The sequence below is a fragment of the Zeugodacus cucurbitae genome, chromosome 6 (genome assembly GCF_028554725.1).
Source record: "Zeugodacus cucurbitae isolate PBARC_wt_2022May chromosome 6, idZeuCucr1.2, whole genome shotgun sequence".
In the NCBI taxonomy this organism is placed as follows: Eukaryota; Metazoa; Arthropoda; class Insecta; order Diptera; family Tephritidae; genus Zeugodacus; species Zeugodacus cucurbitae.
In genome coordinates, this window is record NC_071671.1 from 27496191 (window position 1) to 27522989 (window position 26799).

A 26799-nucleotide genomic window follows, 5' to 3' on the forward strand; every position below is an offset into this window, starting at 1 on the left:
AAGTTTTCAAATTGATAATAAACAAATATTTACCTAAACTTCAGTAATAATGCGTCGTTGTACTTTTGTGTTGGAGTTGACAAATGATGACAATGCATATAATAATTCAATGCGTTTAGACGGTAAATGAAATTTAAAATCGTTAAGGCGTATATTTTTGTAATAATAAACTAGTTTTAGCGGACAGAACGCTAACCGATAATCCGCATTTATCACTTGATTTGTGTTTTCAAAGGAATAAAAATTTGTCCTTGTTTGTAGGCACTTTCAAAATTGGTTTCTTTGTAGTTTTTTAGTACTTTTACTGCAAATTTATACATTTTTTTGTTGTAGTATAAACTTTTAGCTCTTTCTACAATAATTATACATACTTTGCATTACACATTACCATACTTTTTAATTAACACTGAACTGTTTATCGAGTCTTCATTCACAAGTTGGCAATACGTGGAAAAACTTTGCAAATCTACGTATTGCATTATTTAACTAATCCATCACAATTTCCAACAAAAAAAAAAACGAAAAAAGTAAAAGCTGGTGTAAAACAAAAAAACTGCCAAATTGTCACTAGCTCAATTTCCGATCGTTTGTACCTTCTTTCTTTTCTGGTCTTGTTTTCTTGCTGCGTTTTCGGTTTTTCGTGTCCAGCCAGCCAGCCAGTCAGCCAGTCGGTCGCTCGTTTAGGATTGACCTACACACAAACACCCGCACATCAAACATTGACTTCTAGCTGCTATTGCTAACTTTTCGACCGCTCTTGCTGGAGAATTTCTATGTTGCGTTTTCAGTTTTAATAATACTTGCAAAGAAAATTTGATACAAACAACGTTTTGGCAATCGACGACAGCACAATATGCTCAGCTAGCGTGTGCTAAACGCACACAAACGCCAAAACGCAAAAAGTGAGGTCACAAAGAAAACTCGCAATTGGTGTATTACAAAATTCCATAAGACAGTTTCAGTTGATTTGTATTGCAAGTTTCTCACTACTTTGGACGAAATTTTGCGTAAACTCTTTGTTTATTTAACCACTTTCGTTCCATTTACTTGTAGTATATCACAAATTTAAATTTATTAGCATTTTTTCAGTTTTCACACTCCACTTTTTTATTAGGAAAAAGTAAATTGCAAAAACTTATCACTTCTGCTCACGCGATCTGAGAATGGGAACACAAAGATATTGCGTCCATTTTGAACAGAACTGTCAACCAATTGTTTGCTATTGCCTGACATTTGTTGCATTTTTTCCGATTGGTAGCGAGCGTTGCCACATCCGTTTTAGGAAATAATTTGATATTTTTTAATTTTGGAGGAATTTTAATAAGTAACGTTGCCACGGGGCATAAGTGGTTTGATAAGGGAATAGTTTCGTGTAACGTATAATTTTATGTTTGAGAAATTGTGTTCCCACTTTAGTTTGGCCTCAAACATGTTTCGCATTTAATAAAAATAATTAAAAAAGCTAACAATAGAAGGCTTTAGAACCAGTGCTTTTATTGTAGCTGCCGAAAACATTCTACAAACAGTTTTGAGTATACTGCCGAGTTGACAGTTCTTGGCTAAAAAGAAATCCTAATCTGTTCCTATTAAGTAGGTCTGTCTTGAGAAGAGCTATAGATTTTTAATTCAATATTTTTATATTTTTCATCTAATTAGCATTGAAAGTCATGATTTTTTTTATAATTTTCTTATACTTATAATTTTCTTTTTATTTCTTTTTTTATTTAATTTAATTTTTGTTTTAAATTTTTCTTTCCGCTTTCACAGAATATTCGTCGTCAATAATACAAAATATTACAACTAATTTTATAACATGTTTATATTGCACGTTTTTTTTCTCAAAAGACAAGCAAGTTTTTAATTTTAAGTTTTCAAAAATAAAACGGAAAAACCGATAAAGGCACGATTGCTGGTATAATTATATAGACAATATTTTTTAATATACTTTTTTATATTTTCGAAAATAGTCGAAATGCTTTAGGTTAAACAAAAAAATACAACGGATAACTCCGCAAATGGCGAATAATTTGGAAATTCGAATTAACTTAATATTATACTTTTATAATTATGTTTAAATGCTTTAGGAAAAACGTACAGACAAATATTATTTCTTCATAAATTTAAAAGTGAAAATATTGCAATTTTTTCTCAAATATTTTTTATAATGTATACAACAAACTTGATAAAGGTTAATGATTTAAATACTTTTTTCAATGTACGGCTTTTAAGCACACACTAAGTAAACATAAATATTTGTAAAAATACTTTTTTTTTTTTAAATATGGATGCATTGGCAACAAACTAAACTAAAATAATTCGAAGTCTTAATTAATTACAGTTACTTTGTTTGTGTAAATCTACTTTTAACTTAACAGTGAAATTAGTAACAATTGCATAAATGTTTAAATAATAAAATAAAAATAAAACAGTTAAATAATTACTTTAGGTTCGCTTATAAATATTTATGATTCACAATACATTTATACACAGTAAAGCTTAAAAACTCATCGTTGACGCGTTTAGCACAGTTTCGAGTTTTTTTTTTTTTGTTTTTTGTTTCTGTATACTGCAAATAAAGTACAGCGCGCATGTACACAAACGCCATTCGATGCAGAGAAATGCAATGGAAATAATGCAAACGACTAATGTGCAGCGACACAGCTGGTGGTGGCGGCGGTTGGCGTGGCGATGCTTATGCGCAGCTCTGGCGGTAGATATACGCGCGTAGTGCTCGTCACTTTTACACGACAATTGGGACAATGTATGCATCTGTAAAAAGAAGAAAAAAAAATGAAAATTAATTGAAATGCTCCGCACGAGGAGTTTGCGTATTTGTTAACTTACCTCGCCGCACACTCTGCACAGGTGGTGACATGAGAACAGGGATTAAACATTGTATTGATTTCACGATCCATACAGATTTTGCAGGTCATCGCTTCGGAGATGCGTGTCTCCACGCAACGCGCAATTGCCGCATCGCGTTTCTCTTTCGCACGCAGCGCCATGTCTAATTTATCGGTGACAGCGCTAATATCAATAAGCGAAGGCGCAGCCTCTTCATCAACACCGGGATGCAATGAGCTCGCGCTCAACGTCTTTGTGGCGCCGCTGAGCATATTCTCAAAGAGATCTTCACCACCAGCGGTGTTGTTATTCAAAGCTTCGATACCCTTTTCATGCAGTATACGACGCGCCTGATCGTGCACCTCGCGACAGGTGCGCTGTATGTCGAAGACATAACGTTTACCCAATTCGGTGTCCTCTTTGAACATTGAGGCGATTGTACCCTTGAGATCGCGTGTAAATTGATTGGTAACCACACCGCGTACTTTATCACAGACATAGAAGGCGTGTCGCTCCGTTATGGAGCGATAGAGACCGGCGGCCATTGAGTGTTTTGGCAATTTGATTTCGAGTTCACGACGATCATTGCAATCGCCGACATATTCCAATTTGAAAGTGCGACGGAATGATTTCGCTGAGGCGATTGCGCTGAACGGGATGCTGCAAGAGAACAGAAAGAAGAAATTTGAAATTAGTAAAATATGTGGAAAAGAGCTAAAATAGCATATTGTTTTGTAGAAAAATAAATAAAAAAATATAAAAATTAAAAAAAAAATATATAAAAACATAAAAATATTATAAAAGAACGAATACGAAGAGAATAATAAAATAAAAATATTTTTAGAAAAATATTTATATAAACAAATTACGACGAATAATAGACGAATACAAAGAATATTAAATAAAAAATATTTTTAGAAAAATAAATAAACAAATTAGAAAAAAAATATGTGAAAGAACGCAGAAGATACTAAATTAGCAATTAGATGATAGTAATTTATTAGCCAATTTTTTCAGTTTTAATTTTTTTTTCTTCCCCCTCCCCCTCAACACCTTATTTATAGCGCATATAATAGATACTTACACATTCTTTTCGTCTCCCACGCAGGTCGTGATCGCATTCGTACCAACTGAGACATCACAACGCACCGAATTCTCGTGCGCTGTCACGCCGCTGAATACCTCCTCACCATAACCTTCGAGATCCTGTATTTGCTTCAAGAGCCAATATTTTGCTGATTTTGTTGTCATTTTCAATGTCGCCAACTTGCCATGCTCCATGGCGATGCGATTGTAGTAATCTTCCGGCATATCGGTGTCAACACCATCGACAGACGCCGGATATACGATATAATTTTGATAAACATAAAGTGGTGATGCTGATGCCACGGCGGCTTTGTCTTCGCTCGAGTCACTATCGCATGACTGTTGTGTTGTTGTTGCCGTTGCTGTGGCCGATTGTGAGAGTGCGTTGGCACATTTCATGCTCGCGGTCAATGTCGTTAAACCCTCATCGGCAACAACGGTTGCGGCGGTGGGTAGATGTGAATTATGTATGTTTTCGGTGGACTTTTGTTTTGAAAGGCGTCGCTTCTTGAATGACAAAACATGTTCTTTGTCTTTGCCGCTCTTGTGTTGACATTGTTGTTGTTGCGCAACATCACCAGCGCTACGGCGTCGCATTTGTGTGGGACATTTGGCTTTCACCGCCAACGGATTGAAGTGTATGCCGTCGGCTTGACAGAGCAACGCTGCCAATTTGGCCGCATTGTTCCAGTCACGTGCGTGCAGCCGCTTCTCCAAGAGGTCGGAACGTGCTTGCATATAGAAAACGTTGCGTACGCTCTCTTGCAGTAGACAGTGTACGGGTACCCAGAATTTAACGCGCAGCGCGAGCATTAGGTGTATGCTGCTGCTGCTGTTGTCGCACGACAGCCGATTGCGCAGATTGATCCATTGGCGTGTGCGTGACTCCTCCTGGTTGGGCGTCCAGTATTCGAGGCCGAAATATTCCATCTCACAGACAATGTCGAGTGCCTTGCAGACCTGTAAGCGAATGGAAAGGAAAACAAGTGTGGTTAGTATTGATTGTTATCGATATATATTTATAATAAATTTTATGTTTATTATTGTAATTGATTTATTTGCAGTAAATTTCAAATATTATTTTTATTTTTATAAAATTTTTTATATTATTTTTTTATTTATGCTGTGTTGACAGCCATTATTTTTCCATTCACCGTTATCAATAACGGCCCATGAACGCCTCAACCTTGATTACTACTTTTCAAGCATTGCAGATAACAGATATATTTTATAGCATAATTATTTGTGGCGACAGAGAATGGAAAAAATTAAAGCATTAAATCTCAAATAAGTAATGAAATTAATAATTAAAATACAGTGGAACTTCTCTAACTCGAAACACCATAATCCACAAAAAAACTTCGAGTTAGAGAGACTTCCGAGTTACAGAAGGTAATTTGTATGAATTTTGATTTCTATTGCCAATTCAATAGTTCGAATTATGAAGAACTTCGAGTTAGAGCAGTTCGAGTTATGGAACTTCAACTGTAATAGTTATTTTATTATTTTTTTTTAATTTAATTTTTTAACATTTGAATATTGGTGCCAGAATTATTAATTATTAAAAAATTAAATTTTTAAATATATTGTTGTTTGATTGTAAACAAAAATAGTTTTGTTATTTAATACTTATTATTTTTTAATTTTAATATTTTTATATATTTTCTTATATTTATTTTTTAAACATACATACATATGTATTTTTTAATTATAAAAACAATATTTTTTTCATTTAATTTTTTAATATTTTTAATATAAAAATATTTTTTTTTTAATTTCAAATTTTTTTTTTATAAAATATTATTTTTGTTTTAATTATAAAGCTGTACGATTTATACGACGACATTGACATAGTTCAGCGAATAAAAAAACAGCGGCTACGCTGGCTAGGTCATGTTGTACGGATGGAAGAAAACACTCCAGCTCTGAAAGTATTCGATGCAGTACCCGCTGGAGGAAGCCGCGGAAGAGGACGACCTCCACTCCGGTGGAAAGACCAAGTGCAAAGTGACCTGGCTTCACTTGGTGTTTCCAGTTGGCGCCAAAAAGCAAAAAGGAGGAATGAGTGGCGCGCTCTGGTGGATTCGGCTATAATCGCTTAAAGCGGTTCCTACGCCAAATATATATATATATATATATAAAAAAAATATAAATTTTTTTATCATTTTTATTTTAATTTTTAAAACATCTCAATTATATTGAAATTATCTCAAACCATGTACATTTTCATGCTTCAAACATATTCCATAAAAAGTTACTCATACGCCACGTCGAGCAAAAGCTGCCATCATATAATTTTCACTTTTTACCGTACTATTTAAAGCAGCTTCAACAGTAACAAGCTTTTGATCAAATTGCATTTGCTAAGCTTCCTAACGATTGAGCTTTGATTTTGTTCGAAATTTGATACATTATGTTACTCATACGCCATGTACAACAAATTATTGAATGATTTTTACTACATTTTATGTATTTTTTTGCTATATTTTTGAATTCGATTAATTTAAGTTCGAATAAAATTTTATATATTTACAAATTGATAATATTTTTTTTTGTTGTTTTTATTGTTATTTCATTTAAAAATATTTATTTCTTTTTTTATTTGAATTTTAACACTGAAAAGAGCGAAAAATTAAATTAATTAATGAATTTTGCAAAAAAAATATTTTACTAAATATTTTCATCCTAAACACCCTGTCTTGTCAAAGTTCTTCTAGCATGACCACATTTTATTATTATTTACTTTTTTACTACGAAAACAAATATTAAAGCAAAACTGGGAAATTCCATATTTTTTAATGGGGTGTGTCAAAAGTTGACGTTTACTTATTAATATATATCTTTAATTACGTTTATAATGTGGCCATTAAACATTTTTACTTTCATTGACACTTTTATGTTTTTTGTGTGTAATTGCTTTTGCTTTAAATATATAATTGTGAGCCAATATATTTGCCGCTATAAACGCAGAAAACCAAAAAAGAAGTGAGAAGGTTAGAGGTGACAAAAATATATTAAACTCTTTAATTTGAATGACAAAAAAAATATATATTTTTTTATATTATTCTTCACCTCTGCTAACCGTTTTTAACGTCAAAATCATAAAATAATATTTATTTATTTTTACATATTTTCTCAGCTTGAACTTATTTTTTTTTTGTGCCTTTAATACTTTTGTGTGTTTATGATTTTTATATATTTTTTTCAAATTAAACGCCTTTTGGATGTAGTTCATTTCTTACATTTCTTCGGCCACATAAACTTCCAGTAAACACACAACTGTAAATTTCTACAGTAAACAGAGTAAAGCGCAGTTTGCGATGACATCAACCAAAAAAAAAGACACAACAACAAGACAAGTACAAAAATAAACCGCACATTTCGCAGGCAGACAAGGTACGTCTCCAGTGTTGTTGTTGCTACGAACTTCTTTATAAATAATTAGCACTGCTCTAAAATGTGTGCGATAAAAATTTGTTGTTTTTTTCTGACTTTTTTGCAAACAGAAATTTCAATTATTGTGTGCTTATGGAATTTTGATTTTTTTCTGCACATATTCATGAGAAATATTGTTTTTTTTTTATAAAACATTGTTATCTTGTTGGTTAAATATAAATAAATCATAATATTTGTATATGTGTGCATGTGTGTTTGCGAAAAAACAGATAACAATAAAGATACCAGCTGAGATATATGTAAGTATACATATGCTTGCTTGTTTTTGTACTTAGAGGCAAACATTTTTTTATATATTTCAGACTAAAGTTGGAGCCTTCCAAAAGTATTTGCTTTTATTTTTAGCTTCCATGCTGTTTTGCTACCACTTCCAGCACGTTTTTCTAACTTTTGCCATATTGCGCTTTACTTTATTCACGCCCTCTTTGTTATTATTGTTTTTAAATTTTGCAATTTTTTTAAAGCTTATTTGCATTTCGCATTAGCGATGCAAAGAGCAAGCCAAACTCGCCGAGACACCAATTTGCCAAGCTCATATGGCAGCCATGTGGGCGCAAATAACTAGAGACAACAAGCATTTAATGCCAAAAATCGTAAACAAGCTTGAATTTGTGTGTCTGTATATATACACATACCTAAAAGTGTGCGAGTGTGTTTTGGAGCCGCCGTACATGAGCCGCTGAAGCGCTAAAAGTAAGTTCAAAACAGTTTAAAAATTACTCCCTTACATAGTACAAGCAAGAAGTGAGCGCTCTTTTGGGCGTCCAAACGAGTAATCACAACTTCATTTAAGAGATACGAATGCACGAAGTGTACGCGAGCGCGTCGCATGTATTCACAAACGCTTGCGAAAGATCAACGCTGTGATATCTCATACACGCAAGTTGTTGTTGCTGTTGCTTTTGTTGTTAGCAGTAGCGTAGCGATCACGTATCTTTTAGCTGTTGCTTCTTCAAACTTAATTGTTGCGTTGCAAGAGAATCAACTTAATATTATTTGTACTTATTTCACTAGCAACAACAGCAACAACAACGGTAACAGCAATTACTAGGTGAGAGCGAAAAAAAACATTGTTTAATAAAGAGAATTTCGTGAACAAAACAGAAATGAAGTGTAACACATACCGTAGCAAGCACACACACACACAGATATACAGTTATATATACATATACACAAATATATCCATTACACATACATACGTACACACGCATGCAAGCATGCCGTGTGTGAATGGTAAAATTGGACTTTGGAACACGACCCAAACGAAAATTGGACTTTGTACCCATTCACATATGAACTCAACTGAACGCGTTTTTTTCGTTTTGTTTTAATTTTTTTTTAAGTTTTTTGTTGTTGGTTGCTTTTTCGTTTCGTTGCCGTGTGCGCGTACTCATGCCGCCGCGTGTTAATAGATTGGTCATGCAGTGTTGCCGTTCATTTTGGTATAGGAAAAAACGGAAAAAACATTTGCAAACAAAATAAACTAAATAAATAAATGTAATTGAACATTGTTTGTTGTCATTAACTGCTATTATGAAGGCAACAAAGTGGACTTGTTTTAATTAGTTTGCGGTTTTGCGAATTTATTTGTTAACATTGTCATTGTTAGCATTCTTTTCCTGCTTTAAAATTAGTTTCGTTTTTATTACAATTACAATTAAATTAATGTTAACTAAGACCTTGGACTTTTTTATATACACAGTAACTGCGTAAAGTTCATAAAATTAAATGCTTTAGAATGCGACAGTGAAATTATGGCAAACAAAAAATGATACAATATTTCCATTGTAATACGCATACAATTTATAAACATTTATACAAAGTTGACAGCAAATTTAGCGCAGGCAATGAACTATGGCAAGCGTTGTTAAAGATAAATCAATATTTTGGTTTAAAATTTATAAATTTTAATAAGATTTAGTTTATTTTAAAATTTACAATTTACAATCAGAAATAAAATTTTCATATAGTTGAAAAAATTGCCACTGCAGTCAACTATAAGCAAACAAAAATTGCAAGTTATCGATAACATTATCCCCAACGCAATTTTAAATTAATTATTGAGCAGTTTCTTTTCAAAATAATTATAGTTTTTGGAAAAACATTTAAGGAAAATATGCATAAATAGACAAAATGCGCGCAATTTAAAATCAGAAGTGTGATATATTTATTAAAAAAAGGTGTGGATGATAAGGAGTAGATAAACATTGTGCTGCAACAACATTGTGTCAGGAATATGTGCATTTTAAATGAAGATTATGCAAAATGCATATGCATGCAGGCTTGGAAAATTGCAAGTTATTTTATAAAATCTTGGCAACCCTTGTCACTTGCGGTTGCATTTAATTCTAATGGGATTTCCATGATTCCACGCTGTCGTGACACTGTTACTAACTCATTGATTGCTGCTGACTAGCTGCTGCGAAAAAGTTGAATCTTGCTGTGTTGAGGAGTCACAAGGCATTACCTAATTAAATGGTTATGCGTGCAGAGATGAGACACCTGTCAGGGGTTTTTTTTGTATACTTATTTAATTTCATCAGCAGCAGGATTTTTTCTGTATATTTTTGGATATTTTTTTTTAATTTCACTTTCCTTTTTAAAGCTTTACAGTTTTCACGGATTTTTTTATTTTTTCATTTTATTTAATTTATTTTATTTTTTTATTTGTTTGCTTTTTGTCTGTGCGCTTTTTCGTGCAGGCATAATATATTCTTTTAAAAGTGAATTATTTCAAGTGTGCCTCGAGCGCCGCGTGGATGACGCGCTATAAAAATAGCAACTTGTGGCATATTCAAAAACAAAAAAAATAGCAATAACAAAAAAATGCACATATAAGCACTTTTAAATTGTTTGAGTAGCACAGCCAACATTAGTATATATTTAGTATGCATATATTATAAATACAAATATATTTATAAGTTCTAAAATAGCTACATATGTGCGTCTGAAATCGCTGGTGTGCAAAGTTTACATTTTACATTTATCACTTGTCTATAAGCGAAATTCCTTCGGCAACGAGGTTGTCGCCACAACGGCCTGTATGGCAGACAAGTGTAAATACATATATAATATTTTTGACTGTGCTAATAACCAAATGTTTATTGTAGTATCTCTCTGATATGTGTCATACACAATCTCGAGATTGTATTGTAATTGTAGCACGCGGTTGTCGAGTGATTCCATAGCGTGTACAACAGTTGCCCGTGTGTAGCTTACAATTTTATTGAGTACATACTTAGGTATGAACGATCGGCGGCTATAACAAGGCATATTTACGTTGTAAGTGAAAAAGGCATATGCATATTAAATGGGCCATAATTGTTTGAAGTTGGCTGTAACTGAGCGCAGCGAAAGGCGCTACAAAGCGGATTTAATATTTGCATTTTTTATTGCAAGTAACTTTGTATTTTTTTTTTTTAATGGTTTTGTGTGAGATAAAGAAAAGTCAGAGACGCAGACATTTTATAAATATATGTATAGTTTCGACGTGAAATGTATTTTTACATTTGCATTTTTAATTTAGCTGCACAATTTAAGCGTTTAAAGTGTAAGATAACTGCTAAAGTCGCTACAGATAAATTTTTTAATATGATAATTACGTGTTTTGTTATAAAAATGTATATTATGATATTTAAAAGGCTAAAAAATAAATATTTTAAATTATTTACAAAAAAAAAAAAGATTTTAACCCAGTGGAATCAGCCATTTTGACAAGAAAAATATTGGTAAATATTACAATTTCAACCGAAAATGCCACACATAGCCTTGAAACAGCAATTTTATCAACTGAAATCAATTAAAAAGAGGTTAGAGTTCTCTTACTAAGATAAGATTAACGACGCTTGATTTACGATGCAGCATACACTTGAACGATTGCAGTGCTATATTGCCATAGGAAGTCTGTAGTAAAGCATTAACGACTGCTGAAAAACTCATACACGCTTATTAAAGTTTAATAAAGCTTGACAGCTGAGTCATATTGTGGCAATTGGACTTTAGACTTTCATATTTCTTATGATTTTTTTCATGTGACCACAACTGCGGTTGTCTAAATTAAGTTAATTATATTGTGTTAGCAACCAAACTGCAAATATGAACCCACTACTGACCCAACCTAAATCTAAGCGCATTATATTTGAAAATGTTAGAGTTACTCGAAGACTTTTGTAGGCCAACATAGTTGCCGCGGAACCTGTCCTAAATATATTTATACACAAATTAATTTCGTAAGTGTGCAAATTTGCACGTACAGATAGATTTTCAATAAATTGGTAAGAACTTAAAGCAATTTTTGTTTGTATGTATGCACAGGAATATTGCACAATGAAACCAGTTTGTGAAATACTGTATTGAGGAAATATGAATAAAGTTAAAAAAATCGCACAAAATTTTGCCCTTTTCATGATTGGTCAACAGCTTCAAGCAATTTCAAGAAAAATGTTGTGCAATTTTTTCATTATTGCACAATTTTAATATACAAAATTTTAAATAAATATATAATTTTTATTGCTTACACTTTGTTGGCTCAGCATTATTACACAATGTAATCATATATATGTACATAAAAATTTTATGCTGTCATAATGACATACTTATTGTATGCTGATTGACGTAGTTTTTACTGGGGGGCACGTTAATGTTATCGACTACGATTATTGCTGACCATAAAAAACACAAAAAAAGTAGTAAATAAAAAAAAAACAATTAAAAAAATTTGCTAATCAACCTTTAGCAACTGTTGCTTATTATTTTCACATTTATATTTGCTTATCAGCGCAATTTGTTATTAATTTCGCTTAGCGCTTAACAACAAATTAATGAGAGCAATCCCATTTGACCGGCTAAACTATGATTACAATAATCATATAAGTAGCAAGTAATCTCACAAGGGCGTTAGTACACCCCTTTAATGGAATCACATGGTTTGAGTCACGTTTTGCAAACAAAATTCTAATATAATTATATAATAATGTTTTAAGACTTGATAAATGCTTTGAAAATGTAATGTAAATGTGTAAATGCAAAGTAATGGTTAAATAATTAATATGTTGTTAAATAAAATTAATAAATAATTATATATCATAACTAAAAAGTACAATTTTTAATATTTTTTTAAATAAAATTTGAATATTTTTTTTCATATATTTTTTAATATTTTTTTTAAATTTTATTATAACTTATTTATATTATTTTTTTGTATTATTTGTAATATAACGTTTTAATAAGATTTTATTATATGTATTTTTCATATATTTTAATTAAAAATTTTATTTTTATTATTATTTTTATAATTTTTTTTTTATTATTTTCATATTTGTTATTAACTTTTTTATATTTTTTAATATTTTTATTTAAATACTTTTATTCTTATTTTTTTATTATTTGCAAAACTTTTTTTTATAAACTAACGTAATATCAACCGTTCAGAGTGTATCCACTTGACGTACACTTTAATGTAATCGATCGCTGTTATCGAAAAATCGTATTGACGTAACAGTAAATAAGCTCTTATATAAGATATATATTACAAATTCACGCATACATATTTATATAAAAATATACATTTGTATTTTCTTTGCATACATTGCAAATGTCAAATTGTGTAATTTTAGAATGTTGATTTCTACATTTGAAATGTTTTGAAATTCAAAACTTTGATATTATTTGGGTTAGTAAATTGTAGAATATTTAAAATGGAAAATAGCGCTCTTTAATAACAAAAAAATGGCAAAAAGTTTAAGTAAATAAAGAAAATTTTGATTTTCTGTGTAAAATTGTGCTTTAGAAATTTTTAAACTTTGTTGATGTCAATTATAAGTCGATAAAAATTCATTTTCAGTGATCGGCAGTATACGATAACATAACGATATACTTTAACGGTTTCTACTATCGTTAAAAAAAATACGGTTCTTATAATTCAACTTATTCAGCTTCCATCTTAACTTACTTCCATTTCCAAAATAATTCTTCAGCTTCCGCTGAGAGAGAGAGATAACCTAGTCATAGCTCCAAATAAAATATGACAAAAGTATTGTGACATTTAAAATGAAATACGACTGCACCATGACCAAATGGCGTTGCGCAAAGTTCAAGAACCATTGCGTACCATAAATCTTGTAACAATTCGAACTGTGAATCACAAAAATCATAAATGCACAATTCAATTTGGATTAAGTGTCGTATTATGAAAGTCGCAGGTGTCCAATTGTTTTTTATATGGCTAAAAGTGATAAACAAACTACCTGCTTAAGCGCACATTCGTCGTAATTAAACAGTTAATGGCTGATTGGATTTCAAGAAAAATCGATTACTACCACACGTATTAATAATACGGTGTTATTAAGAAAATTAAATGAGTGGATTAGCGAAAAAAACAGTCCATATAATTGTAATCTAGCACTATGTTTTTCAAATATTTATGACACCTTTTTATTTCTTGCTTTTTATTGTTGTTTGGTTAGGTAATTGACTTAATTAAATGTTGATTAATCCGTTAAATATGATTAATGCTATTGTTTTGAACTGTACAGGTAAACACATAATCGACGCAATTAGTAGTTGGCGTACATGTTTCTAGGTTTGTAATTGACTTTTTGCTATCACTGTAGCGATAAAAGTACAAGCCTACTTGAGAAAGTTAACGGGGTACAAAGTCGAAACTTTTATACGGTTATCGCTGTATAATTGGGCCAGTGTAGGTGTAAATAAAGCACTTTACCACCTTTATGGCAAAGTAAATAAATATATGTAAAATGTATATGTAGTACGTGCGTTAAGACTTATAAGCCAACAGTTCTTTAATACTGATAATAACCAAAAAAATACGAAATTGATAAGCATAACATTGGCTATATGAAAGAGTATGGTGAAACAGTTTCTTGCAATTAATAAGTAACTAATTTTTGTATATGAAATTACCAGTCAAAGTATAATTCTTATCAGTTAACAAAAAAAAAAATTAAAAATAATTCAAAAATTAGTATTATTTAAAAGTATTTGCAAAATGTTTTATAAGGCTTATTTAATGAGCACAAAAATTAAAATAAAAAGCTTATTAAAAAGCGCGTAGAGCTCTAAATTTTATGATTTGATTAGTGCCGCATATATATATACACATGTAAATATTATATATTATATTTTGTTTTCGGTTATGTTAATAATGCGCGCACTTTGTTTTGCTGCGTTCAATAAACTCATAATAATATGGCATGCAAAACGTTTACTTAAACATATATGGCAGTTAATTTAATTAACATATTTTTTGGAGTTTAACCATAATGTATGTAGCTATATACTCGTACTGTGCCGATATTAATTGCAAATGTAGTGTGTACTGCGCAGTTTTTCAAATTTAAATATTTACACACCTATATGTATAACGGTAATGTGTTTTGTACTATTAAGCTATTTACTAGGCGTGTATATTGACACTTCAACAATTTTATGGTAGAGTGATGACTTATTTTTCATGTTTTTAAGATAGCAAATGCAACTGAAACGAATGCAGCGTTTGACTGATGACTAGGCACGCGTAGCAGTTTGGAGTTATTACACAGAAATGTGTTGAAAAATTAATAATCTAGGCAAGATTTTTTGTGAAATTTGAAAGCAAATGCAAAATTGTGACTAAATTATTGAATTTATAATTTTAATTTGAGTGTGAAGTTTGTAGTGTGTTGCCACATGCATAAAGAAAATGGCTTACCAATTGTCTACACTATCATACATATTATATTATGATTTTTAGCACTAAGTTATGTGTGCTAAAAAAACGAACTTTGCTAGTTCTTCATTTATATTAACAATCGTAATTTGTTCAAGCGCGTACTTAATCGATGCACAACATTAGCTTAATTTGTTGTGGACTTGGAACTAAAGTGTATACTTTGAGCTCAACTCATTATGGTTAATTTGTATGCGCTTCATCAATAAACAATTAAATTATGTCAAAGAATAAAGTTTGCTTTTTCAAACTGCGGAAATCAATTAAATAAATAGGCAATTAATGGGTCAAAGCAGCAAACTATTTGTAAAACAAAATGTAATTCAAATTTAAAGTGATTAAGAAAGAATTATTTTATTTTTGTTTTCAAGTACTACACATATTATTTAAAAAAATAAAAAAAAATTATAATAATTATAAAAGAAATAAAAAAAAATTAATAAAAAAAAATAAATATAAAACAAATATTTAAAAAATACATAAACTAATAATTAAATTTTTTTTTCTACAACAAAGCATTAATATTTAGTCAGCAGTGAAAAGAAATTAATGAAATTGCAAGTATAAAGCATGGGTCAATGCTTTCTGAGAAGGTATGAACTTTTAATGAGATTACTCACTGGAAAAAGTTTGCGTGCACTCATAATAACTACTCTGTAATGTAGTCACTAGAGAAAACTGAGAAAAGAGCATGTTCTTTGAAATTTTTACTACGTACTTCACTTACTCATCATTTGGTATTATATAAAGTAAAAGCGGTTCAAAGAACAAAGATTGGCAAACTGATATAAGCCAACTTAAACTACTGTTATGAGGATTAGTCATGATTAAAAGAAATAAAATATTTTAAAGCTTATCAACGCTAAGCCGGCATATTTTGCTTTTGATATGCGCGTATGTAGTTGAATATGTTATTGTTTATTTATAAATAAGTATGGCTTATCAGAATGTTGTTTGTTTTCCATTAGCAATGCCTGCGAAAACAATGCCGCTAATAAAACACAAAAAAAAAACAAAAACAAATAAATAAAAAAAATATATAAATGATAAGCACTACCAAAATAGGTAAATAAACTGAAATAAATGTTTACTAAAAGGGTGTAACCCTTTAGACACTTGTAAACTTGTACATACACTTTTTTTTTATTAAAATGAGTTTTGAAATTTGAACAAATTGAACTTTAAACAGGTGTAATGCAATGAAATATAAAATTTGCACTTTGTCTTCAATGAAATAAAGTAGGAAAAATAAAAAATGTTGATAATATGTACAATAAATAATAACAACACATATTACAATTGTAACGGCGGCTAAAATGAAGTGTGTAGCAAGTAGGAAGAGGCTTACAAGCATTAAAGCAACGACTTATAAGTTAAGTAAGTGAATAAGTAGTGGTATTATTATGTTGTTTATCAAATGTAAGTATTAGACAGCGCGGTGCATTGAAATAGAGCGCGATTGTTGAACTGGCAATTATTTATATGAAATTTACAACTTCAGATAGAATTTTTATATTTCAATTAAAATGGGATGGGATCATGTGTAGAAGTTCACGCAAGTGAGGAAAGTTTTTGATTGTCACTCACTTGGGAGTGGCCAGAAACGATTCTTCTCCACATGGTTCAAGCAGCTCACGACTTCCGGTTTTAGACCAAGTATCCTCTGGGTAGCCAACAGACATCCGTTTGAAGGCGAGCTAAAGTGAGAAGGCGAAGCCCGCTTATGCGGTTGTGCGTAGGGTTTGGGACCCACCACATAAAAACACCCCCCAATGAAAAATCTACGAAAGCCTCGGATGAGACACCCCCCTTTTGATGACGACCCCTGCAAACGTTTTAAGGATAATGATATAAGGGCATGCACCTGGAATGTCCGGACCCTTAATTGGGAAGGTGCCTCTGCCCAGCTGGTTGATGTCCTCATACGACTTAAGGCTGACATCACCGCCATCCAAGAAGTGCGATGGACGGGACAAGGACGGAAGAAGGTGGGTCCTTGTGACATCTACTACAGCGGCCATATAAAGGAGCGCAAATTTGGTGTTGGATTTGTGGTGGGAGAGAGACTCCGTCGCAGAGTCCTGGCATTCACCCCGGTGGATGAACGTCTAGCCACAATCCGCATCAAAGCGAGGTTCTTCAACATATCGCTGATTTGCGCCCACGCCCCAACGGAAGAGAAGGACGATGTGACCAAAGATGCTTTCTATGAGCGCCTAGAACGCACCTATGAGCGCTGCCCCCGACACGATGTAAAAGTCGTGCTTGGTGATTTTAACGCCAGGGTGGGTAAAGAAGGTGTCTTTGGTACAACAGTCGGAAAATTCAGCCTCCATGACGAAACATCGCCAAACGGCCTGAGGCTGATCGACTTCGCTGGGGCCCGAAATATGGTCGTCTGTAGTACCAGATTCCAGCATAAGAAAATACATCAAGCTACTTGGCTGTCTCCTGATCGAAACACGCGGAACCAAATCGATCACGTTGTGATAGACGGAAGACATGTCTCCTGTGTTTTAGACGTGCGTACGCTCCGAGGACCAAATATAGACTCGGACCATTATCTGGTCGCAGCGAAGATACGCACCCGCCTCTGTGCAGCAAAGAATGCCCGTCAACAAACACAAGGAAGGTTCGACGTCGAAAAGCTGCAATCGCAACAGACAGCCACGAAATACTCTACTCGACTTGCACTCCTGCTCTCTGAGAGCACTCATCAGCATCTCGGTATAAGGGAACTGTGGAACGGCATCTCAAACTCACTGCGTACCGCTGCAGCCGAAACAATTGGTTTTCGGCAACGACAAAAAACAAGCTGGTACGATGAGGAGTGCCGTCTCGCAGCGGAGAGAAAACAGACTGCCTACCTCGCAACATTGCAAACGACCACAACACGTACGGGATGGGATAGATACCGAGAGCTGAAGAGGGAAGCGAGACGCATTTGCAGACAAAAAAAGAAAGAGGCCGAAATGCGTGAGTACGAAGAGCTTGAGAAGCTGGCAGACAGAGGGAATGCTCGAAAATTTTATGAAAAAATGAAGCGACTTAACGAAGGTTTCAAGACCGGAGCATCCTCATGTAGAGACCAAGGTGGTAATCTGGTAACCGATGTCCAGGGCATACTGGGATTATGGAGGGAACACTTCTCCGAACTGCTGAATGGCAGTGAGAGTACAACACCAGGAGATGGCGAACCCGATCCCCCAATCGATGACGATGGAATAGATGTTCCATTACCCGACCATGAAGAAATTCGAATAGCAATTACCCGCTTGAAGAACAACAAAGCAGCGGGGGCCGATAGATTACCGGCAGAACTATTCAAATACGGCGGCGAAGAACTGATAAGGTGCATGCATCAGCTTCTTTGCAGAATATGGTCGGAAGAAAGCATGCCTGACGATTGGAATCTCAGTGTGCTCTGCCCAATCCATAAAAAGGGAGATCCCACAATCTGCGCCAATTACCGTGGGATCAGCCTCCTAAATATCGCATACAAGGTTCTATCGAGCGTATTGTGTGAAAGACTAAAGCCCACCGTCAACAAACTGATTGGACCTTATCAGTGTGGCTTTAGACCTGGAAAATCGACAACTGACCAGATATTCACCATGCGCCAAATCTTGGAGAAGACCCGTGAAAAGAGGATCGACACACACCACCTTTTTGTCGATTTTAAAGCTGCTTTCGACAGCACGAAAAGGAACTGCCTTTATGCCGCGATGTCTGAATTTGGTATCCCCGCAAAGCTAATACGGCTGTGTAAGTTGACGTTGAGCAACACCAAAAGCTCCGTCATGGTTGGGAAGGACCTCTCCGAGCCGTTCGATACCAAACGAGGTTTCAGACAAGGTGACTCACTATCGTGCGACTTCTTTAACCTGATGCTGGAAAAAATCATAAGAGCTGCAGAGCTAAACCGAGAAGGTACAATCTTCTACAAGAGTGTACAGCTCCTGGCGTACGCCGATGATATTGATATCATCGGAAGCAACAACCGCGCCGTTTGTTCTGCTTTTTCCCGCATGGATAAGGAGGCGAAGCGAATGGGTCTGGAGGTGAATGAGGACAAGACGAAATATCTCCTGTCATCAAACAAACAGTCGGCGCATTCGCGTCTTGGCTCCCACGTCACTGTTGACAGTCATAACTTCGAGGTCGTAGATAATTTCGTATACCTGGGAACCAGCATCAACAACACGAACAATGTCAGCCTCGAAATCCAGCGCAGAATAACTCTTGCCAACAGGTGCTACTTTGGACTGAGTAGGCAATTGAACAGTAAAGTCCTCTCTCGACGAACCAAAATCAAGCTCTACAAGTCACTTATCATTCCCGTCCTGCTTTACGGTGCAGAAGCTTGGACGATGTCAACATCAGATGAGACGACACTAGGAGTTTTCGAGAGGAAAATTTTGCGCAAGATTTATGGTCCTCAGAACATTGGCAACGGCGAATACCGCAGACGATGGAACGATGAGCTGTACGAGTTATACGACGACATTGACATAGTTCAGCGAATAAAAAGACAGCGGCTACGCTGGCTAGGTCATGTTGTCCGAATGGACGAAAACACTCCAGCCCTGAAAGTGTTCGATGCAGTACCCGCCGGAGGAAGCCGAGGAAGGGGAAGGCCTCCACTCCGTTGGAGGGACCAGGTGGAGAGCGACCTGGTTACACTTGGGATCTCCAACTGGCGCCGAACTGCAAAGGAGAGAGACAGGTGGCGCACTATCGTCGATTCGGCTATAACCGGCTAAACGGTTGCAACGCCAATCACACACACAATTAAAATGAACATTTGGTTAATAAAAAATGTTCTATTTTACTTTTTTAGTGAATTTTTTTAAGCAAATTTAAAATTTCTATAGTCAAAACTGCAATTTCACACAACTGTGCCATTTTTAATGTACTATCTACTCCACCTATTATTTCACTTATAACATCGCCGCTTTTTATAAGTCTCACATGTTATATGTTTTTTAACAGCGGCACTCAAAAATTTGCTATATTTGCTTAGAAATAATTTTCAGCTTAAGGCAACAAAACTCATAAAAAATTTGTAGTACAGATTATGACAATTATAGCCCACTTATTGAAGAATTGCAGCTGTGTGAGCAAAACTCAAGTGGCCACATGACAAAATTTTTTGTTATTTTAATACTTTAAATACTTCATATACAAAATTCTACTCTGCATTTGAAATGCCAACGCAAAAATATTAAATAAATTTCGCTACCTAACTAGCGCAAGTACAGGTAGTAATCGATTTAGTAAAAGTATCGATAATTTTTGCACAATAAAAGCATTGTTTACATTTGTAAAATACAAAATTATGTGTGGATAAAAATAAAATAATTTTAAATAAATATAATAATTTTTAACTGTTTTCTCGCATATTTCATGCCTATAAGTGTGTTGTATGTTTGTATATGCATATATATGCTGCTTGCGGTTTGCCGTATATGAAAGCGGCAAACGTTTGTTGCGTAGGTCATTGCAAAAACCGATATGCACTGCAACATAATACGTCAAACAACAGAAAACGAAGCAAATGCAAGAAATCCAAAAATGTAAAGAAATATTTTGAACGCTGTGCATTTATGTATATACAGACATAAGTGCATATGGGCTTATGGCAGTTAAAGAATGAAAGCGTAAAGCATAGTATTTATGATAAACACACCTTTTCGAGGCACTCCTGCCCAATTGCCTTCGTATCCCATTTGACCGCTAATTGTGTGCCGTTCGGCAGGTTGACAATGCACCACATTTTGATGACCGAATTCGCCTACTTTTTGTTGCAGTGGCACTTATGTTGCTTGCTGCAGCCAGCCTTTCACTTAGGTAGAATGTTTTTTGTTTTGTTTGAGATTTTTTAATTTACAGTTTTATACAAGGATTTGTGACACTTTTTTTTAAGGTTGGTTGTTTGCTCGCAGTTTGTTCACGTGCAATTTACGTGAATTCTACCGTCTTTCAACACTCATATGTATGTAGGTGTGTGTGTACACGGACATACAAACTGGATTTTGCAGTGTAGACGTTTGTATGTTCAAATTTATGTGTAGGTGCGCGCACAACAGACAGACCAGTTTTATTGTCTTCTTTCACGTCTCAAGTATGTATATATTTATTTTGGCTTTTTGCGTTCTTCAAATACACTTTTTTTTGCTTTATATCTTTATTTATTTGCATGCAAAGGCATACGGCACGGCACGCATTTAAAACAAAATATTTATATTTTTACTGAAATTTTACTGTCGCCGAGTTTCAACGAGTTCAAGCGCTTATGAGCGAATAACTGTGTATACTTTGTACGTTTGCTTTATAAAGTAAATATTTTTATGTATTTTGAAAACACTTTTCACAATTTTTTGTTGGCATAAAATATGCTTTTATTTGAATTTATATTTTATATGTAGCTGGTATAGTATAGTACACCTGCGACTTGCGTATGCCGCTCACACGACTGTATTGTTTGAAATCCGCGTAACGATTGAACGTTTTGTCGTTTGCAACAACCAACAAAACAGCGCTAGCTAGGCAGCCAGCTAGCCTGCTCTCCGATAGAAAGTCAGCGAAACCGAAATGCAAAAATAAAAAACAATAAAAACACATATAAATAAACAAATTAAATAAAGAAAAAAACAGGAAAACAGCACACAAACATAATAATTGGAGTAGTATTGGCACAAACACACACACACAAAACCTGTACGAATGGCTGGCATAAAATAGGCAACGATGAGCGTCTAAACTTGTACTCGTGTGTGCCGCCAATATTTCCGCACTTCTCCATGTGAGTAACAATGTCGGTCGGTATGTGTACGTTTTTATCTCTGAGATACGATAACACACACACACGTACGCGAAATGAAGGCAAGGTGATTAAGTTGCCGCTTGGTTTCGTTCTCAAGTGCATGCTCTTTCGCGCTGATTTCCACGTTCGTCGTCGTTTTTAAGAGCACGCACATTGTCATTGTTTATTTAAGAGCAATTGATTCATTAACGATTTACCGCGTTTCATCTGCCTCCCCCAACGGTGGCGCACTGTTTGTTTGTTTGAGAGCGCACGAACAGCTGTTAATTTATTTCAAGCAAACAATTGTTTTCAAAAACTACGAAGGTCGTTCGATAAGCGCTGCCGAAGGAAGAAGGTGTATACATTGATCAGCGATCGAGCCAATATGGTTTCGACTAAGTCTTACTATAACTTAAGTAATTATATTTTCTGTTAAAACAAGAAGGGCTAACATAAGCTTAAGCTTAGACTAAATGAGCTTTGAAAAAAGTTGATATCTTGAAAAAGAATACATAGAATAGAGATCCAATTAAATTTGACTTGTGGACACATTGTATAAATGAGAATTAGAACAACGTTGACGGAATGAAAAAATATTATTAATAAAACAAAACTATATTACTCTCTTTGCAACATGTTGCGAGAGCATAATAAATAATATAGGTCTACTACTTTGCTTGCGCCGTTTTCCAATAGATGTCTCTAGGGTCAAGCAATGGTCGATTAAATCGTTTTATATCGATCTTGGACATTTGTGTCGACATCAACCCAACAAAATATTTGTAGAGATCTGCTTGCATCCCAAACTTATTCTCAACTGTCAAAATGTCACTTTTTGAGCCGAATTCTCGACATTTGCACGGAATACGCATGCTCCCAGAATGATGGTCCAAACTAGTAGCTAGCGACGGCCAATATTTTGAATAACATGTTTGTAACCGTTTTTATACAAAAAAAAGCCTTAAATTTACAAAAAAAAAAACGGCGGCAGCAATGTTGTAGAGCAATATTTCTATTGAAAATCAAGGCATCACGTTTCATTATACTGTACAATACTTGGCTGGGTATTGGACAAAACTATTTTTTTCCGGGAGATTGAGTCATAAGTAAAAAAATTATATTCTCCGATTTCCGAAGTTAGCCTCCAAAATCGAAATTTTTAAAGTCGAGGTTAGAATTTTTTTATTAATTACAGGATATAGCTACTAAAAATCCAAAATATAGATATAATCTAAAATTTCTTCTTAATTCAATTGTATATCCACCTTTTTTTCTATAACAGATGTTATAAGGGCTTCAGTATTTTTCTATACATAATACCATTGAATTAAGAGGAAAATGAAGATCGTATTCATATTTTGGATTTTTTAGTAGCTATATCCTGTTATTAATAATATTAAAAAAAGCTTTTCCTGACCAATTTCCTGAGAAATGTTAGTTGCTCGCAATACCCAGAAAAAAGTTGATTTCCGTCGTCTATGACAATGAATGACAATTTGAATAAGACCCCGTGTTGTTGTTGTGATTCCAAGGGTTCTTAAAATATCCTATAACCTGATTTCTTAGATATTCATAAAAAACAATTTTTGGAATTGATATGACTGTGATTTGAAGTCAAGAGTCTTTGATGAACTTAACCTAGCAGAGTTTGATTTAGTTATTAGTTTGAGTTTAAAATTTTTCAAAGAAATCTGAAATATCTTGCGTTAAATATGAAATACTATGTCAACATCAGATGAGACGACACTAGGAGTTTTCGAGAGGAAAACTTGGCGCAAGATTTATGGTCCTCAGAACATTGACAACGGCGAATACCGCAGACAATGGAACGATGAACTGTACGAGTTATACGACGACATTGACATAGTTCAGCGAATAAAAAGACAGCGGCTACGCTGGCTAGGTCATGTTGTCCGAATGGACGAAAAGACTCCAGCCCTGAAAGGGTTCGATGCAGTACCCGCCGGAGGAAGCCGAAGAAGGGGAAGGCCTCCACTCCGTTGGAGGGACCAGGTGGAGAGCGACCTGGTTATACTTGGGATCTCCAACTGGCGCCGAACTACGAAGGAGAGAGAAGTGGCGCATTATCGTCGATTCGGCTATAACCGGCTAAACGGTTGCAACGCCAATCACATACATACATTTTTTTTTAATGGCATTAACCTCTATAGTTGAAACTTTTAAAGGGTATTTCTCGAAACGACATTTTGCAAAATTTGCTGACATCATAACTCAACGAGACATTGATCGATCGACTTCAAATTTAAACTGAGTATTCTTGAATATATTTACTATGCAATGACCTACGATTGTCAATTTGGCAATTACGCTAATTTTTTTATTTTTTTTATATTTTTTCAAAAATCATAGGTTTTTGTATAGGAAATACCTTCAACTTTATTAACCTTTTTGATTGTTTTTCATTAAGCAACTTATTTGGACCGAATCATGTCAACAGTTGGGGTACTTTTTTTTTTGGGCACCTTCGAAAACAGCACATAACTCCCTTATTTATCAATATGTTCGTGGGTTGCACTGGTATAGCCCTTTAAATTGAATTTGATGTTTTAATGAACAAGATGGATAGATCGCTGGACGCAAAATCTAAAATTCCACCTTTTTTATATACGCAGTCGTCTCTTCCGACCAGTAACAATGCATTTTAGATGCTTGTATGAGCTTACCGCGCCACCCTCGTACCAAATGTTCAGGGATGCATATATTATTGGAGAATCAGTTATATATTATATTATTGGACTGATTGGCAGAATGTCACGTACAACAGGCGGATACTTTTTGAAAGCCTCCACATGCCTGAATATGTATGTATGCGTGTTTGTGTTTATGCAGCGCTGCCATAAGCGGATGTCATATGCGGCTGACGCCGATGCAACAAAATCGTGTATATAATTGTATGTAGAGTTGTATGGTGTTAATTTGCCACAGGTTTTTATACGAATCACATTATATACATATATACATACATACGAGTACATTTGTACCTGGCACAGTGACTTACAAAATGTTAATGTCGCAATTTGTTAAAAACAATCTATCTAGCCTAGACTATTGGCAGAAATTTTATAAAGAAATGCATGCATAAATACACATACAGAACTACGTATCTATATATGCATGTGCTGAATTGTTGTATAACAGCGGAGATCATTGAACTAGCTGTGAGATCACCTTGGACGAACTCACACTGTATGTATGATAAAATAGTTCAATGAATTGTAATGCCTTATGGGGGTGCAAAATTTTCAGCAAGGGAAGTAGATAGATATAAATTTTAAATGTGCCTGTGTGCATGGGTTTGGCTGAAGTATTTAAGTGTGCATGTCAACGTGGATATGGATATTAATGACTTTAAAAATTTTTGACATTTTTTTTTGAAGATTAAACGTTGTTATATAATTTTGGGGGCGTTGAGGTAAATATCTAAAAAAATTCTCAATTTTAATTTTTTTTACAATTTTATTCTTGTTAAATTTATTAATATATGCACTTTTTTGGCGATTTTATCAACTGTATGTGATTATTAAATTTTTCTATTATTTAAAAGTTTATTTAAGAATTTTTTTATAATTTTTTTAATTAATTTGTTAGTATATTAGTTATAACAAAGTTATTGATTATTATTATTTTTATTCTTACTTTAGTTGAATTTTCAAATTTATTATGCTTTAATTTTGTATTTTTGATTTAAAATAATTTAATTTATTTTATTTTCATGCAATTTATTTAACTATTATTATTATTATTAATTTTAATTCAATTAACCTCAAAGTGTATTCATTTATTTTTTAACTAAAATCTAAACATTTATATTTTTTTATTTTTTTTTGTAGTATTTAATTTTATGTGACTTAATTATTTACTCTTTTATTAATATTATTATATTTTTATTTATTTTTTTTTCATAATTATACTTCATAATAAAAAAAATAATAATTTATTTTTTATATTATTTATAATACTTTTTATTTTATATTTTTGTTAATTTTATTTTTATTTTTTATAATTTCATATTTTTTAAATTTTTATTTATTAACATTTATTTATTTATAATTTTATTTTAATTTATTAACTATAAATTTTTTTATTAATAATACATATATTTTTTATTTACTTCATTCATTATGTTCCATCAAATTTTCCAAGAACATTTTATAAATAACATAAAATACTTCCACTTCTCATGCACAATTTTCCAACACACTGTTAATTACAGAACTCACCTCAAACTCAATGTACAGCTACAAGTACGTACATATGCACATGCCTCTGTGCTAGCCCGTTACATGCGACAGCTCGCACGTTTTCCAAAAACGACCTCCAAAACGTGCCAGGCCTTTTGCTTTAGCTTTGTTATTGTTGTTGCTGTGTGCCCAGTGCAACAAACCAATCCAATTAGTTGCGTAAACGCAACGTTGAGTCATGTCCTTCTTTTGATCGCATTAAAACCCCACCTTTGTTTGACATTTTACAGTTCATTTGTTAATCAGGTGAATGCTGAGCTTTTGTTCCTTTAGCTAATTACCGAAGGGTGCTTGGTGAAAAAATGCGCACGAAAAAAAGAAAGCAATTAAAATAAATTACAAACAAAAAAAAAATAAAATAAAATAAAATGAAATAAAAAAGTGCAATAACAAACAAAAATTGGTGAATTGAATATAAAATGTATTAAAAATAAATGTATACATTAAAAAATATAACCTCAAATTGTTTTATACAAATTTTACATTTATATATATTTTTTTATTTTTGGACTTATGAGACTGAAAAAAAAATATATATATTTGGAGAACAAAAATCTCACCTTTCGATAAAATTGCTTCCCGGTGACGAAAGTCTAATTTATAACCTCAAATGACAG

The 26799-nt window shown here is 33.3% G+C and overlaps 2 protein-coding genes across 5 annotated transcripts in view; both read right to left on the reverse strand.

Moving 5' to 3' along the window:
• The window catches only part of Spen_4 (Protein split ends), a 39514-nt gene extending 39340 nt beyond the window's left edge, over positions 1 to 174 (reverse strand). For both annotated transcript variants that reach the window (XM_029042725.2, XM_011190174.3), the window contains exon 1: positions 34 to 174. The gene's annotated coding sequence lies outside the window, so the exon portion shown is untranslated. The remainder of the gene's footprint in view (positions 1 to 33) is intronic.
• LOC105215955 (E3 ubiquitin-protein ligase MYLIP) lies at positions 82 to 26451 on the reverse strand. Of its 3 annotated transcripts, none has more exons than XM_054233764.1 (4): positions 26162 to 26451; positions 3929 to 4890; positions 2845 to 3504; positions 82 to 2769 (listed from the first exon to the last, which is right to left on the reverse strand). In XM_054233764.1, exons 2-4 carry the CDS (start codon positions 4858 to 4860, stop codon positions 2643 to 2645), a joined length of 1719 nt encoding a protein of 572 aa, XP_054089739.1. In that variant the 5' UTR covers positions 4861 to 4890; positions 26162 to 26451; the 3' UTR covers positions 82 to 2642. The 3 variants fall into 3 exon arrangements, with proteins under 3 accessions (XP_054089739.1, XP_011188474.1, XP_054089738.1); XM_011190172.3 differs by lacking the exon at positions 26162 to 26451 and adding an exon at positions 20802 to 21631; XM_054233763.1 differs by lacking the exon at positions 26162 to 26451 and adding an exon at positions 13337 to 15445.
• Between the last annotated feature and the right edge of the window lie 348 nt (positions 26452 to 26799).